The sequence below is a fragment of the Bos taurus genome, chromosome 19 (genome assembly GCF_002263795.3).
Source record: "Bos taurus isolate L1 Dominette 01449 registration number 42190680 breed Hereford chromosome 19, ARS-UCD2.0, whole genome shotgun sequence".
Taxonomy (NCBI): domain Eukaryota; kingdom Metazoa; phylum Chordata; class Mammalia; order Artiodactyla; family Bovidae; genus Bos; species Bos taurus.
In genome coordinates this window covers 56,398,855-56,411,512 of record NC_037346.1, presented here as the reverse complement: position 1 = coordinate 56,411,512, position 12,658 = coordinate 56,398,855, and the positions used below count along the sequence as shown (strand labels likewise).

Below are 12,658 nucleotides of genomic sequence, written 5' to 3'. Positions count from 1 at the left end.
GAAGCCCCAGTGGCCTAATGGATAAGGCACTGGCCTCCTAAGCCAGGGATTGTGGGTTCGAGTCCCATCTGGGGTGGGGGTGGATAGACCACCGAACGTTCTTCTTTACATCCCTTCACGGCCACCAGATGGCAAGTTTTTCTCCTTCCTCCTGAGACCGTTTTCGTGTTTGTGGATACCACTTTGCCGTTTCATTTTGATCGAGCCTGACTCTACTCTGAGAGGTAGACTGATACGAGGGCAAATGGTTCCCCATTTCGTGTTGCCTCTCTGGGTTGACGTCTAAACAGTCACGTGGCGAACGGGCTCCGCCAGCTACGAATCCCTGTGCAAAAGAAGCGAGCTTGTTCAGTGCGAGTCCATCTTTGTGAAGTTAAAAGCAGACCACGCAGTAGCAACCCCGTCCCTCCCTGCCCCCCGGAGCCCCCAGCTGGAGACAGGCAGGCCGGGTCGGGGTGGGCGCTGACCAGCTCCGTGCCCTTCGTTTGAGAGCGCGCCCGCCAGTGCCCTGTGCTGCGGCGAGAAGGGGTGCAAGGACGCTTGTGTTTGCACGCTCCTTGAACAGTGGGGCGACAACGGCCAGTCTCTTGTGTGCACCCAGGTCCCATGGGTAAAAGATGACCCTGCTCGCATTGGGTGATCGCAGCGCTGTTTAAAAAGGGATTAACAGATAAACAAGGTCTTCCTGCTTAGCACAGGGAACTAGATTCAATATCCTATGATAAATCATAATGGAAAAGAATATGAAAAATGATTGTTCTGGCACTCAACAGAGTATTCTAGAGTCCTCTGCCTCTTTCTAAGCTTCTAGGATTACCAGCTGGAATGCCAAGTGTCTGATAGTAAGGGTGGTGTGAGAGGGGCAGGTAGCAACTTGCTATGGCCACAACCAGGGGAGGAGAACAAAGTACCCAGAGGACCCTGGAGTAAGCAAATTGCATTTGATCTCGTGGGCAGAGGGTTTTAAGCAGGGGAATAAGATAACTATATTTGCATTTTGAAAAGATCCCCTTGGCAGCACCTTAATAAATGAATTAAAGACAACACTGTAAATCAACTATGCTATGCTCTGCTAAGTCACTTCAGTCGTGTCCGACTCTGTGCGACCCCAGAGACGGCAGCCCACCAGGCTCCCCCGTCCCTGGGATTCTCCAGGCAAGAACACTGGAGTGGGTTGCCATTTCCTTTTCCAGTGCGTGGAAGTGAAAAGTGAAAGTGAAGTCGCTCAGTAGTTTCCGACTCTTAGCGACCCCATGGATTGCAGCCTAACAGGCTCCTCCGTCCATGGGATTTTCCAAGCAAGAGTACTGGAGTGGGGTGCCATTGCCTTCTCCGGTAAATCAACTATACTCCTATATATATATGTATATTTTAAGAAGGAATTAGAGGCAGGTGAGAGTACAGGCAGGGAGACCTCCTAGGGAGAGACTGTGATTCAGGGAAGAAATGACCAAACCATGAATGGAGGCTCTAGCAGGTCCATGAACGATCTTTGCCTGAATAAACTACAGTTGACCCTGGATCAATTTAGGGATTAGGGCTGCCGACCCTTCTCAGTCAAATAATCTTGAGTAACTTTACACTCTGCTCTCTGCACCCGCAGGTTCAACTGACCTCAGATGGTATAGTTCTGTAGTATGTACTTAAAAAAAAAAAATCCACATATAAATGGTCCCAATCAGCTCCAACTTGTGTTAAGGGTCAACTGTACTTCATTAGGGAGAAGGCAATGGCACCCCACTCCAGTACTGTTGCCCGGAAAATCCCGTAGATGGAGGAGCCTGGTAGGCTGCAGTCCATGGGGTCGTTAAGAGTCAGACACGACTGAGCGACTTCACTTTCACTTTCCACTTTCATGCATTGGAAAAGGAAATGGCAACCCACTCCAGTGTTCTTGCCTGGAGAAGTCCATGGACAGGGAAGCCTGGTAGGCTGCAGTCCATGGGGTCGCACAGAGTCGGACACGAATGAAGTGACTTAGCAGCAGCAGCAGCAGTACTTCATTAGGGATTACAAAATAGCAATTTTCCCAATGTTACTTTTCTTTCCACATTTATTAACTGGAATACTTTGTAAAGGACTTTTGTCATTAACTAGGTCTATTAGTTTATCCTGAAATACTTTTGTTTAAATTAAGACAGGATCAGATCAGATCAGGTCAGATCAGTCCCTCAGTCGTGTCTGACTCTGTGACCCCATGAATCGCAGCACACTAGGCCTCCCTGTCCATCACCAACTCCTGGAGTTCACTCAGACTCACGTCCATTGAGTCAGTGATGCCATCCAGCCATCTCATCCTCTGTTGTCCCCTTCTCCTCCTGCCCCCAATCCCTCCCAGCATCAGAGTCTTTTCCAATGAGTCAACTCTTTGCATGAGGTGGCCAAAGTACTGGAGTTTCAGCTTTAGCATCATTCCTTCCAAAGAAATCCCAGGGCTGATCTCCTTCAGAATAGACTGGTTGGATCTCCTTGCAGTCCAAGGGACTCTCAAGAGTCTTCTCCAACACCACACTTCAAAAGCATCTATTCTTCGGCACTCAGCCTTCTTCACAGTCCAACTCTCACATCCATACATGACCACAGGAAAAACCATAGCCTTGACTAGACGGACCTTTGTTGGCAAAGTAATGTCTCTGCTTTTGAATATGCTATCTAGGTTGGTCATAACTTTCCTTCCAAGGAGTAAGCACCTCTTAATTTCATGGCTGCAGTCACCATCTGCAGTGATTTTGGAGCCCAAAAAATAAAGTCTGACACTGTTTCCACTGTTTCCCCATCTATTTCCCATGAAGTGATGGGACCGGATGCCATGATCTTCATTTTCTGAATGTTGAGCTTTAAGCCAACTTTTTTACTCTCCACTTTCACTTTCATCAAGAGGCTTTTGAGTTCCTCTTCACTTTCTGCCATAACGTGGTATCATCTGCATATCTGAGGTTATTGATACTTCTCCCAGCAATCTTGATTCCAGCTTGTGTTTCTTCCAGTCCAGCGTTTCTCATGATGTACTCTGCATGTAAGTTAAATAAACAGGGTGACAATATACAGCCTTGACGAACTCCTTTTCCTATGTGGAGCCAGTCTGTTGTTCCATGTCCAGTTCTAACTGTTGCTTCCTGACCTGCATACGGGTTTCTCAAGAGGCAGGTCAGGTGGTCTGGTATTCCCATCTCTTTCAGAATTTTCCACAGTTTATTGTGATCCACACAGTCAAAGGCTTTGGCATAGTCAATAAAGCGGAAATAGATGCTTTTCTGGAACTCTCTTGCTTTTTACATGATCCAGCGGATGTTGGCAATTTGATCTCTGGTTCCTCTGCCTTTTCTAAAACCAGCTTGAACATCAGGAAGTTCACGGTTCACGTATTGGAGACTTTTGAGCATTACTAGAGTGTGAGATGAGTGCAATTGTGCGGTAGGTTGAGCATTCTTTGGCATTGGCTTTCTTTGGGATTAGAATGAAAACTGACCTTTTCCAGTCCTGTGGCCACTGCTGAGTTTTCCAAATGTGCTGGCATATTGACTGCAGCACTTTCACAGCATCATCTTTCAGGATTTGGAATAGCTCCACTGGAATTCCATCACCTCCACTAGCTTTGTTCGTAGTGATGCTTTCTAAGGCCAACTTGACTTCACATTCCAGGATGTCTGGCTCTAGGTCAGTGATCACACCATCGTGATTATCTGGGTCGTGAAGATCTTTTTTGTACAGTTCTTCTGTGTATTCTTGCCATCTCTTCTGAATATCTTCTGCTTCTGTTAGGTCCATACCATTTCTGTTCTTTATCGAGCTCATCTTTGCATGAAATGTTCCTTTGGTATCTCTGATTTTCTTGAAGAGATCTCTAGTCTTTCCCATTCTGTTGTTTTCCTCTATTTCTTTGCATTGATCACTGAGGAAGGCTTTCTTATCTCTTCTTGGTATTCTTTGGAACTCTGCATTCAGATGTTTATATCTTTCCTTTTCTCCTTTGCTTTTCGCTTCTTTTCACAGCTGCTTGTAAGGCCTCCCCAGACAGCCATTTTGCTTTTTTGCATTTCTTTTCCATGGGGATGGTCTTGATCCCTGTCTCCTGTACAGTGTCACGAACCTCCGTCCATAGTTCATCAGGCACTCTATCTATCAGATCTAGGCCCTCAAATCTATTTCTCACTTCCACTGTATAATCATAAGGGACTTGATTTAGGTCATACCCGAATGGTCTAGTGGTTTTCCCTACTTTCTTCAATTTAAGTCTAAATTTGGCAAAAGGAGTTCATGGTCTGAGCCATAGTCAGCTCCTGGTCTTGTTTTTGCTGACTGTATAGAGCTTCTCCATCTTTGGCTGCAAAGAATATAATCAATCTGATTTCGGTGTTGACCATCTGGTGATGTCCATGTATAGAGCCTTCTCTTGTGTTGTTGGAAGAGCGTGTTTGTTATGACCAGTGCATTTTCTTGGCAAAACTCTATCAGTCTTTGCCCTGCTTCATTCCGTATTCCAAGGCCAAATTTCCCTGTTACTCCAGGTGTTTCTTGACTTTCTACTTTTGCATTCCAGTACCCTATAATGAAAAGGACACCTTTTTGGGGTGTTAGTTCTAAAAGGTCTTATAGGTCTTCATAGAACCATTCAACTTCAGCTTCTTCAGCGTTACAGGTTGGGGCATAGACTTGGATTACTGTGATATTGAATGGTTTGCCTTGGAAACAAACAGAGATCATTCTGTCATTTTTGAGATTGCATCCAAGTACTGCATTTCGGACTCTTTTGTTGACCATGATGGCTACTCCATTTCTTCTGAGGGATTCCTGCCCGCAGTAGTAGATATAATGGTCATCTGAGTTAAATTCACCCATTCCAGTCCATTTCAGTTCGCTGATTCCTAGAATGCCGACATTCACTCTTGCCATCTCTTGTTTGACCACTTCCAATTTGCCTTGATTCATGGACCTGACATTCCAGGTTCCTATGCAATATTGCTCTTTACAGCATCAGACCTTGCTTCTATCACCAGTCACATCCACAGCTGGGTATTGTTTTTGCTTTGGCTCCATCCCTTCATTCTTTCTGGAGTTATTTCTCCACTGATCTCCAGTAGCATATTGGGCACCTACTGACCTGGGGAGTTTCTCTTTCAGTATCCTATCATTTTGCCTTTTCATACTGTTCATGGGGTTCTCAAGGCAAGAATACTGAAATGGTTTGCCATTCCCTTCTCCAGTGGACCACATTCTGTCAGATCTCTCCACCATGACCCGCCCATCTTGGGTGGCCCCACAGGCATGGCTTAGTTTCATTGAGTTAGATAAGGCTGTGGTCCTAGTGTGATTAGATTGACTAGTTTTCTGTGAGTATAGTTTCAGTGTGTTTGCCCTCTGATGCCCTCTTGCAACACCTACCGTCTTACTTGGGTTTCTCTTACCTTGGGCGTGGGTATCTCTTCACGGCTGCTCCAGCAAAGTGCACCCATTGCTCCTTACCTCAGATGAGGGGTATCTCCTCACCGCCGCCCCTTCCTGACCTTCAATGTGGGATAGCTCCTCTAGGCCCTCCTGCACCCGAGCAGCCACAGCTCCTTGGACATGGGGTTGGTCCTCCCGGCCGCCACCCTTGGCCTGATAAATGCATATTTTTCCAATGCCAGTTTTTAGAATAAGGAGTTGAAACCCTTGATATAGCCCATCTATCCATTTTTCAACTCTCTCCCTCTTTTTTTTTTTTTTTTTGCCACACCTTGGCTTCCAAGATTTTAGCTCCTGGACCAGGGATTGAACCCTGCTGGGCAGTGAAAGCACTGAATCCTGACCATTGAACCTCCAAGGAAGGTCCTAACTTTTTAAGGATGAACAGCTTGTACCTGGATTTTGAATTGACCCAGTTAGAAACTTTCCCTTTTAATAGAGGTATTTACTGATTCGCAATTACCCTAAGTGTGTTTGCTTCTGTGTTTATGCTACTTACGTTTTGCTTAACTGTTGCCATGTAGGAAGTACATCTCTCTAGTGATCTGAAAAGCACAATCTTATTTTACTAGTGATAATTTTTCACGTAAAATCAATGCATACTCAATGCAAAAACTTCAAACAATTCAGGATATAAAACCTCAAAGTGTGCCCCCCCCCCCGCCCCCAACTCCCGCCATGCTTCATAAATGCCTGGGACTGAAATAATGTTAGTTTTTCACTCGTTTCTCACTGTAAGTCTTCCGACACCTTCCCTCAAATGCTAGGGACCCCTCCATTAATTTTTGGTCTTGCCACAAGGGATCTTAGTTCCCCAACCCGGATCCAACCCATGTCGCCTGCAGTGGAAATGCAGGGTCTTAACCATGGACAACCAGGGAAATCACAGGGACTCCTTTCCCATTGTCACAAAAGTTTCACAGGCCTTTCATTGATTCTTCCCTTCCCGGTTCTAACCACACTCCAAAAGATTCCGTTTTCACTTTTCTGCATCCCTAGATCTTCAACTGGATGGCTGGGTGCCAATGCAATGATTCACAGCGGTGGGGAGGGAGCATGTGGTCCTTGTTTTGTGCATGAAAGGCCTTCTGTGGAGCTTGACTGCTGAACGTCACGGATCATGACTGAAGCCGCCCTAAGTGGAACACGCCTTGCCCCCCGGTTTCATTTTACCTTCAGCCCAGCCCCTGCCCTATAAATTAGGGGTGACGTGCCCCAAGGTCTATTCAGCTTATGTCCTTTAAGACATTACTTCCTTGAGGGTTATCAGCCACTGTTGATCTCCTCCCAGACATCTGCAATCTCTGGCAGAAATGTCACAAAATTGTTGAAATGTGTGTCTTTTCCTCAGTAGGTTTTTTCCAACAGGATTTAAGCCACATCAAGTCGGATGCCTTTGCTTAGATTGCTTTCTTACTGAAGCTTCCCAGATTATCTCATTTCATTCTTATTACAATCCTGATGTTTGTAAATGAGGAAAGGAAAAGTCTGGAGATGGCAGATTAATCTAGAACCAGCAATTAAATGGTCAAGGGCAGGTGTAAGCAGTAGGCATACAAGCTCCTCTGACTTCAAGGACAACAGAACTTTCCCCACCATCTCATCTTACTTTAAACTGCCTGTATTTCCTGGCAGTGCTCAGGCATCCTGCAAGGAATTCTGCTATAATAAAAAATAAATCCTGCTATAATAATTGTTTAGTCACTAAGTCATGGTTTTTCCAGTAGTCATGGACGGATGTGAGACTTGGACCATAAAGAAGGCTGAGCGCCGAAGAAAGGATGCTTTTGAACTGTGATGCTGGAGGACTCTTGAGAGTCCCTTGGACTGCAAGGAGATCCAACCAGTCCATCCTAAAGGATATCAGTCCAGAATATTTATCAGGAGGATTGATGCTGAAGCTCCAATACTTTGGCCACCTGATGCAAAGAGCCGACTCATGGAAAAGACCCTGATGCTGGGAAAGATTGAAGGCAAGTGAAGTGGAGAAGCTGGTGGTAGAGGATGAGATGGTTAGATAGCATCATTGATTCAATGAATATGAATTTGAGCAAACTCCTGGAGATAGTGAAAGACAGGGAAACTGGATGTGCTGCAGTCCGTGAGGTTGCAGACGGTCGGACAGGACTGAGCTCCTGCACAACCACCACCGCAGCCTTGGGCCTCAGTAACTTGCTTCCTACACATCCTCACCATTAGCCGACCACACACACCTGTGGGCACACCTTTCCAGTCCAACAAAAGCTCTGCTCCCAGTGAGGTCACCCGAGTTTTAATTACCTCAACCACAAAGGAGCAGACACACACAGCACCATGTAATTATTTTTAATGTCCAGAGTTTATAATTCCAGGGCCAGAGCTGTCTCCTGGACTCGAGCTTATAAGGTCTCAATTGGCCTGTGAGGCCAGTAGGGGTACTTCTTCTTGTCTAATTTGGTTTCTGGGAAGACTTCATTCAAGTCCTCAATGGTCATCTGATCAAATGGAATTATGTTCCTCATCTTCTCCAGCTGAAAAAAGAGGGGAAATGTGTCAAAATAAAAAGGGTTGCAGAGATACAAAAAAAGAATCCGAGACAGGTGACTGCTGCTAGGTGAAGGACACGTGGCTGTGAAAGGAGAGAAAACAGATTACAAGCAAAGGCCAAGGTTCATCCTTACCTCTTTCTCATATTCCTGAATCCTGGTCTTTGACTGAGTCAAAAACTCAGCACAACTTTTCACCTTTAAGAGAAGGGAGAAATTCTGTTTTGAAACCAACCTGTACCTTCCCAACCCTGAGCCTCCCAAGGTATGAGGAGTCCCGGACCGCCCCCCACCCCCGCCCCGCCGCCCCACTGCTTTCCCACACTCTGTGGAGAGGAGGTGGGCTCCTCTGACTACTTGGGGGATTCTGCTTTAGGGGGCAAACTGCAGCTCTCCCCAACACCCACAAAGAAGCCCGTTCAGGAGAACCAGCTTAAGGCGGCAGGCCCAGGGTTCTTCAGTGAGTTATTCGCCTAGGCAACCTACAAACGCCTGCATCACCCGGGCCAGCCGAATGGCCAGGACAAGCCACTGACCACCCAGTCAGACTTCTCCTTGGTGGAGCCACCTGGGTTCCAACACTGGGCTTTTAGTACTTTCAAGCAAAGGGGTATTTGACTACTCACTACCGTGTATAATTTTCCTGCCCAGTTTCAGCTCCTTGATTGTTTTTAACGGTCATGTTGAGGTATAACTGCCATACAATAAAACGCACATATTTAAAGACTACTACTTGATAGGGGTTGATATACGCATCCACCTGCGGAACCGTCACCACAGTGAAGACCGTTTCATATTTATCACCCCCTCCACCCCAACCCCAGGCAACCACTGATGTGCTGGTCACCAGAGGTTTACCTGAGTTTGTTTATCGTTTTCCAGCAGTGGAGTCATGCAGTGTGTCCTCCTTTGCTGGATTCTTTCACTCACATAATTATCCTAAGGCTCATCTGTATCACTGCATTCGTTAACAGTTCATCCCTTTTTAGCGATCCTTTAAATTCCCTCCACCTTAACCTTACTAGTAAGAAACAGAACTGTCAGGAATTAAGAGAATTTTAGAATAAGTAAGGGCCTCAACTACTTACATCTTCTTTTTCTTCAGCATCCACCTGGGCAGTATATTTATCCTCTGGTATAGGAACCTTCAGGGCATTAAACTACAAACACAGGAATAACGAACTGTTGTTAATATCACCAGGAGTCCCCCCCAAAAGGACTCAAAAGCTGCTAATTGTAATAGATCATATAAAAACACATTCTCCATTCCAGGCGGTAAGAGCAGGCATCTGGGGCATTCTATTGGAAAGAGTATTAGACTGGCAATGGGAGCTCAAGGTTCCACTGCCTCATCACTAGCTGGAGACCTTGGACAATTCTCTCATTACAATGAGCTTCAGTTTCTTCACTTGATAAAGAGAGGCAGACTGATGACCTCAAAGAACCCTGCGGTTCCAAAGTAATTCTGATTTCTCTTTTTTTAATTTTATTTATTTTGGCTGTGCCACACAGCACGTAGGATCTTAGTTCCCTGACCACAGATGGTTACCTGTGCCCCTTGCAGTGGAAAAGCGGAGTCCAAACCACTGGACCACCAGGGAAGTCCCCTGATTTCTCTGTGAAAAGAAACCCTAGTGGACAGGTAGCGGAAGTCATATTTGTGTAACAGAGATGGATGAGACCTTCTCCCTAGACGACGGCTTAGTGTCTTGGCCCTGGCACTGAGCGCTGTTCCTAGCAGAGTGGGCCCTCAATAACTATCTGCTGAATGAACAAGCAAATCGTGGATAATCAAATTTAACATCAGAATATAGGTGGGCGAGGGCTTCCCTGGTGGTTCAGTAATAAAGAGTCCACCTGGTGATGCAGGGGACACAGGTTCGATCCCTGATCTAGGAAGATCCCACAAGCGGTGGAACAACTAAACCCAGGCACCACAACTATCGAGCCTGTGCTCTAGAGCCAGGGAGCCACAGCTACTGAGCATACGTGCTGCAGGTACTGAAGCCCTCACACCCCAGAGCTAGGGAAGCCGCCACAGTAAGAAGCCTGCGCGCCATAACTAAGAGAGCGAACCCCTGCTCACCGCAACCAGAGAAAAGCCCACGCAGCAACAGAGACCCAGCACAGTCAAAAACTAAGTTATAAAAAGAAGAAGAAAGATAGGTGATCGAGAGACCACAGCTACAAGGGACAATAAAAAAGCAGAGGAAAACAGTAAAAGAGTAGGAGAAAATGTCAGCTTGATTTAAAAGGAGACAGGTGGGGAGTGCAGAGGAAGCCAGGCAGAAACACCCAACTCAACAGTCCTCTGGCTCTCGGATTAAGACTCTGTTATACCGTTTTCTTAGGTAAGAAACCTGCTGAATGAGGAGACCCTGAGTTCTCCGCACCTACTTACCATTTTAAATCTGTCATCACAAGACCTTTGGCTGCACCCATCTCTCCTGAGCCTCCCTTGGGATCTGGGTGTTACCACCACTCCTCTTTCCTCACTGTCATCCCGTGTAACTGTCCACGGTCCTGCTCCCCCACCCACAGCCATGTTAACAAGACCAGAGCTTTAGCTGCCTGAAGGCTCACCTTCTTCTCAAAGTCATCCACCAAGCCAGCCTTTGCCACGTTGGCCTTGTAGTAAGCCCAGTCGATGGCAGGTGGCTTCTCAGGCAGAGTAGCCAACCTGCTCACACAGAAAAGCAAAAGTTAGGACTGTTCCACGAGCAAGAGGAAATTCACACAGCAATTTCCCTATTCTTCATTCCTATGGCCTGGAGCTATCGCCACACTCTTCCCTAGGAGGGAGATCATAGGAATGCAAAAAAATAATAATAATAATTCACTAGTGTTTAGAAAATGCATGAATTTCTTTCTGCCAGAAGAACATCAGAATTCATATATTTTGTTTCCACATGAAATCACAAGTCCAGAGGCTCCCTCTCAGCAAGGTACTGACCTGGAGGTTAGGGTCTCATTCCAGGACTTCAAGGAGTTAGCCACGGCCTTCTGGTTCCGAGGGATGATCTCCCCAAAAGCTACCCAGTCAATGGTTTTTAGAGCAAGTTTCCGTCCAGCCATCTTGAGATCTTGGAAAATACAACAGGTCAGATCAAAACAGGGCTCTTGGAGAGAATCCTATGAAGGGCATCGCAGAAGTATTCAAGTTTTAAGAAATAGATCAGCATCATATGAGTGGGTATATCTGTCAACTAAAGGAATTAGGATGACAGTATCAGAAGAGGACACTTAAGTTTTTAAAATTCAAGATGTACAACCTGGCATATATTCTAGATGGTATACCCTCTCTTCCCCATCTCCTAATTTATCCTTAAAAGTCCAGTTATTAAAAAAAAGAAAAAATCCAGTTATCCAGTGTTTGCACTCCATGTACCTTTGGAAACATTGCTAAAGCAATATTCATGCATTACATAAAAGTTAGTAATTTAAAAACACTTCCACTCAGCCTACATTTTACTCACTGATTCTCCAGTGCACAGAACCTGACACATATTCACATTTCAACAAGGCTTAGTTAAATAGAGCAGACGCTGGAACGAAATTTCCTCACCTGAAAAATGGGGATAATAAGCCCTCTTAGCCAAAAAAAGGCTGTTAAAAATATCAAATATAACTGTGCACACCAATTTGCACTACAAACTTAAGGGGCTCTCTACCCACACCTTATTCATGCCTGGTGATCCCCTGCAGTGTTAGTACATACCCTGAGTATACTGGCAATACTCAGGAAAAAAAAATGTTTTCAATACATACGTGAATGTGAGAGAACATGGAAAGTGATCACAACCGTTAAAGATCTTTAAAAACTATGGGGTGGATCACAAAGGAGATGTGGGCCTTAAAAGAAAGAAGACACATGTCCAACATCTGCCTCTTCCTTTCACTCTCAAGACAGCTTATGTTCCCTGGAGTGAAGGTGAGGGGCGGGTGACCTTAAATACACCAGATAGAGTAAGTGCCCTTGCTGAGAGTTTTCCAAGCTCGGAAGCTTCGTAAATGGGTTTGTTGTCTTTTATTTACTGCTGAATCCCCAGCGCCTAGAACAGATCCTGAACACAGCAGGTGCTCAGTGAATATTTACTGAATCGGAAAATGAACCCTGCACTAGAGAAGCTCTGAAAGCTCCACACGCTCGAAAGCTGGAACCTTCAAAAGGGAAGCGCACAGCCCTCCAGCCTGCTGGCTTCACCAAGCAGGCTAAAACTACGTCCCGGCAACGTTTCCTCAGCCTCCAAACCGGACTCCTGAAGCCGCCAGGCTGGAGTCAGGCTGGACGAGAGAAAGGTTACTGGAAGCCCTAAAAGTCAAGAGGCCACAAACTGGCCTCTGCGGCCTCGCGCTAGAGGGAGAGGACAGGAAGAGGGCGCGAAAGAGCAGCCGCGCGAAGCAGAGGAGAGACAAGGGTCGAGCCGAGGTATGCATGAGCAGAGCAGAGAAACCCACTATGTTCAGGTACGTGAGAGGCCACTCACCCAAGCCCACTCACCTTCACCGACCCCGGGCGGCCCGCAGTCCACAGCAGCAGAGAACGGAAGTGGGTCACCGGAAGCTCTCCCCTCAGCCAACCCCAAACCCAAGGGGGCGGGCCTTGTCTTGCGGTTCAGCGAATAGAGGTGAGGGCTGATTCAGGAAGTTCCGCCTCCGGGGGCGGGCGTAGCGCCTCCACAGCCCGG

At 46.3% G+C, this 12,658-nt stretch overlaps 1 protein-coding gene and 1 non-coding gene across 4 annotated transcripts; one reads left to right on the top strand and one right to left on the bottom strand.

Annotated features, from left to right (window-relative positions):
- The first annotated feature begins 3 nt into the window (after positions 1–3).
- On the top strand, positions 4–76 carry TRNAR-CCU (transfer RNA arginine (anticodon CCU)). Its single transcript has one exon. It is a non-coding gene; the product is annotated as a tRNA-Arg (tRNA).
- A 7,679-nt stretch (positions 77–7,755) lies between these two features.
- Positions 7,756–12,521, bottom strand: ATP5PD (ATP synthase peripheral stalk subunit d). Of its 3 annotated transcripts, XM_024979643.2 has the most exons (7): positions 12,472–12,505; positions 11,447–11,535; positions 10,924–11,053; positions 10,554–10,650; positions 9,059–9,130; positions 8,106–8,168; positions 7,756–7,955 (listed from the first exon to the last, which is right to left on the bottom strand). In XM_024979643.2, exons 3-7 carry the CDS (start codon positions 11,043–11,045, stop codon positions 7,824–7,826), a joined length of 486 nt encoding a protein of 161 aa, XP_024835411.1. In that variant the 5' UTR covers positions 11,046–11,053; positions 11,447–11,535; positions 12,472–12,505; the 3' UTR covers positions 7,756–7,823. The 3 variants fall into 3 exon arrangements, with proteins under 3 accessions (XP_024835411.1, NP_777149.1, XP_024835412.1); NM_174724.4 differs by lacking the exon at positions 11,447–11,535 and having other exon boundaries at positions 12,472–12,521; XM_024979644.2 differs by lacking the exon at positions 11,447–11,535 and having other exon boundaries at positions 12,458–12,505.
- Positions 12,522–12,658: the final 137 nt, after the last annotated feature.

Excerpts from the sequence above, each read along its gene's own strand:
- ATP5PD (NM_174724.4), bottom strand. The coding sequence starts at position 11,045 with ATGGCTGGACGGAAACTTGCTCTAAAAACCATTGACTGGGTAGCTTTT. Across the intron at positions 10,651-10,923 it reads AATGAGACCCTAACCTCCAG|GTTGGCTACTCTGCCTGAGA; the intron begins GTCAGTACCTTG and ends CTGTGTGAGCAG. Across the intron at positions 7,956-8,105 it reads TTCAGGAATATGAGAAAGAG|CTGGAGAAGATGAGGAACAT; the intron begins GTAAGGATGAAC and ends CTCTTTTTTCAG.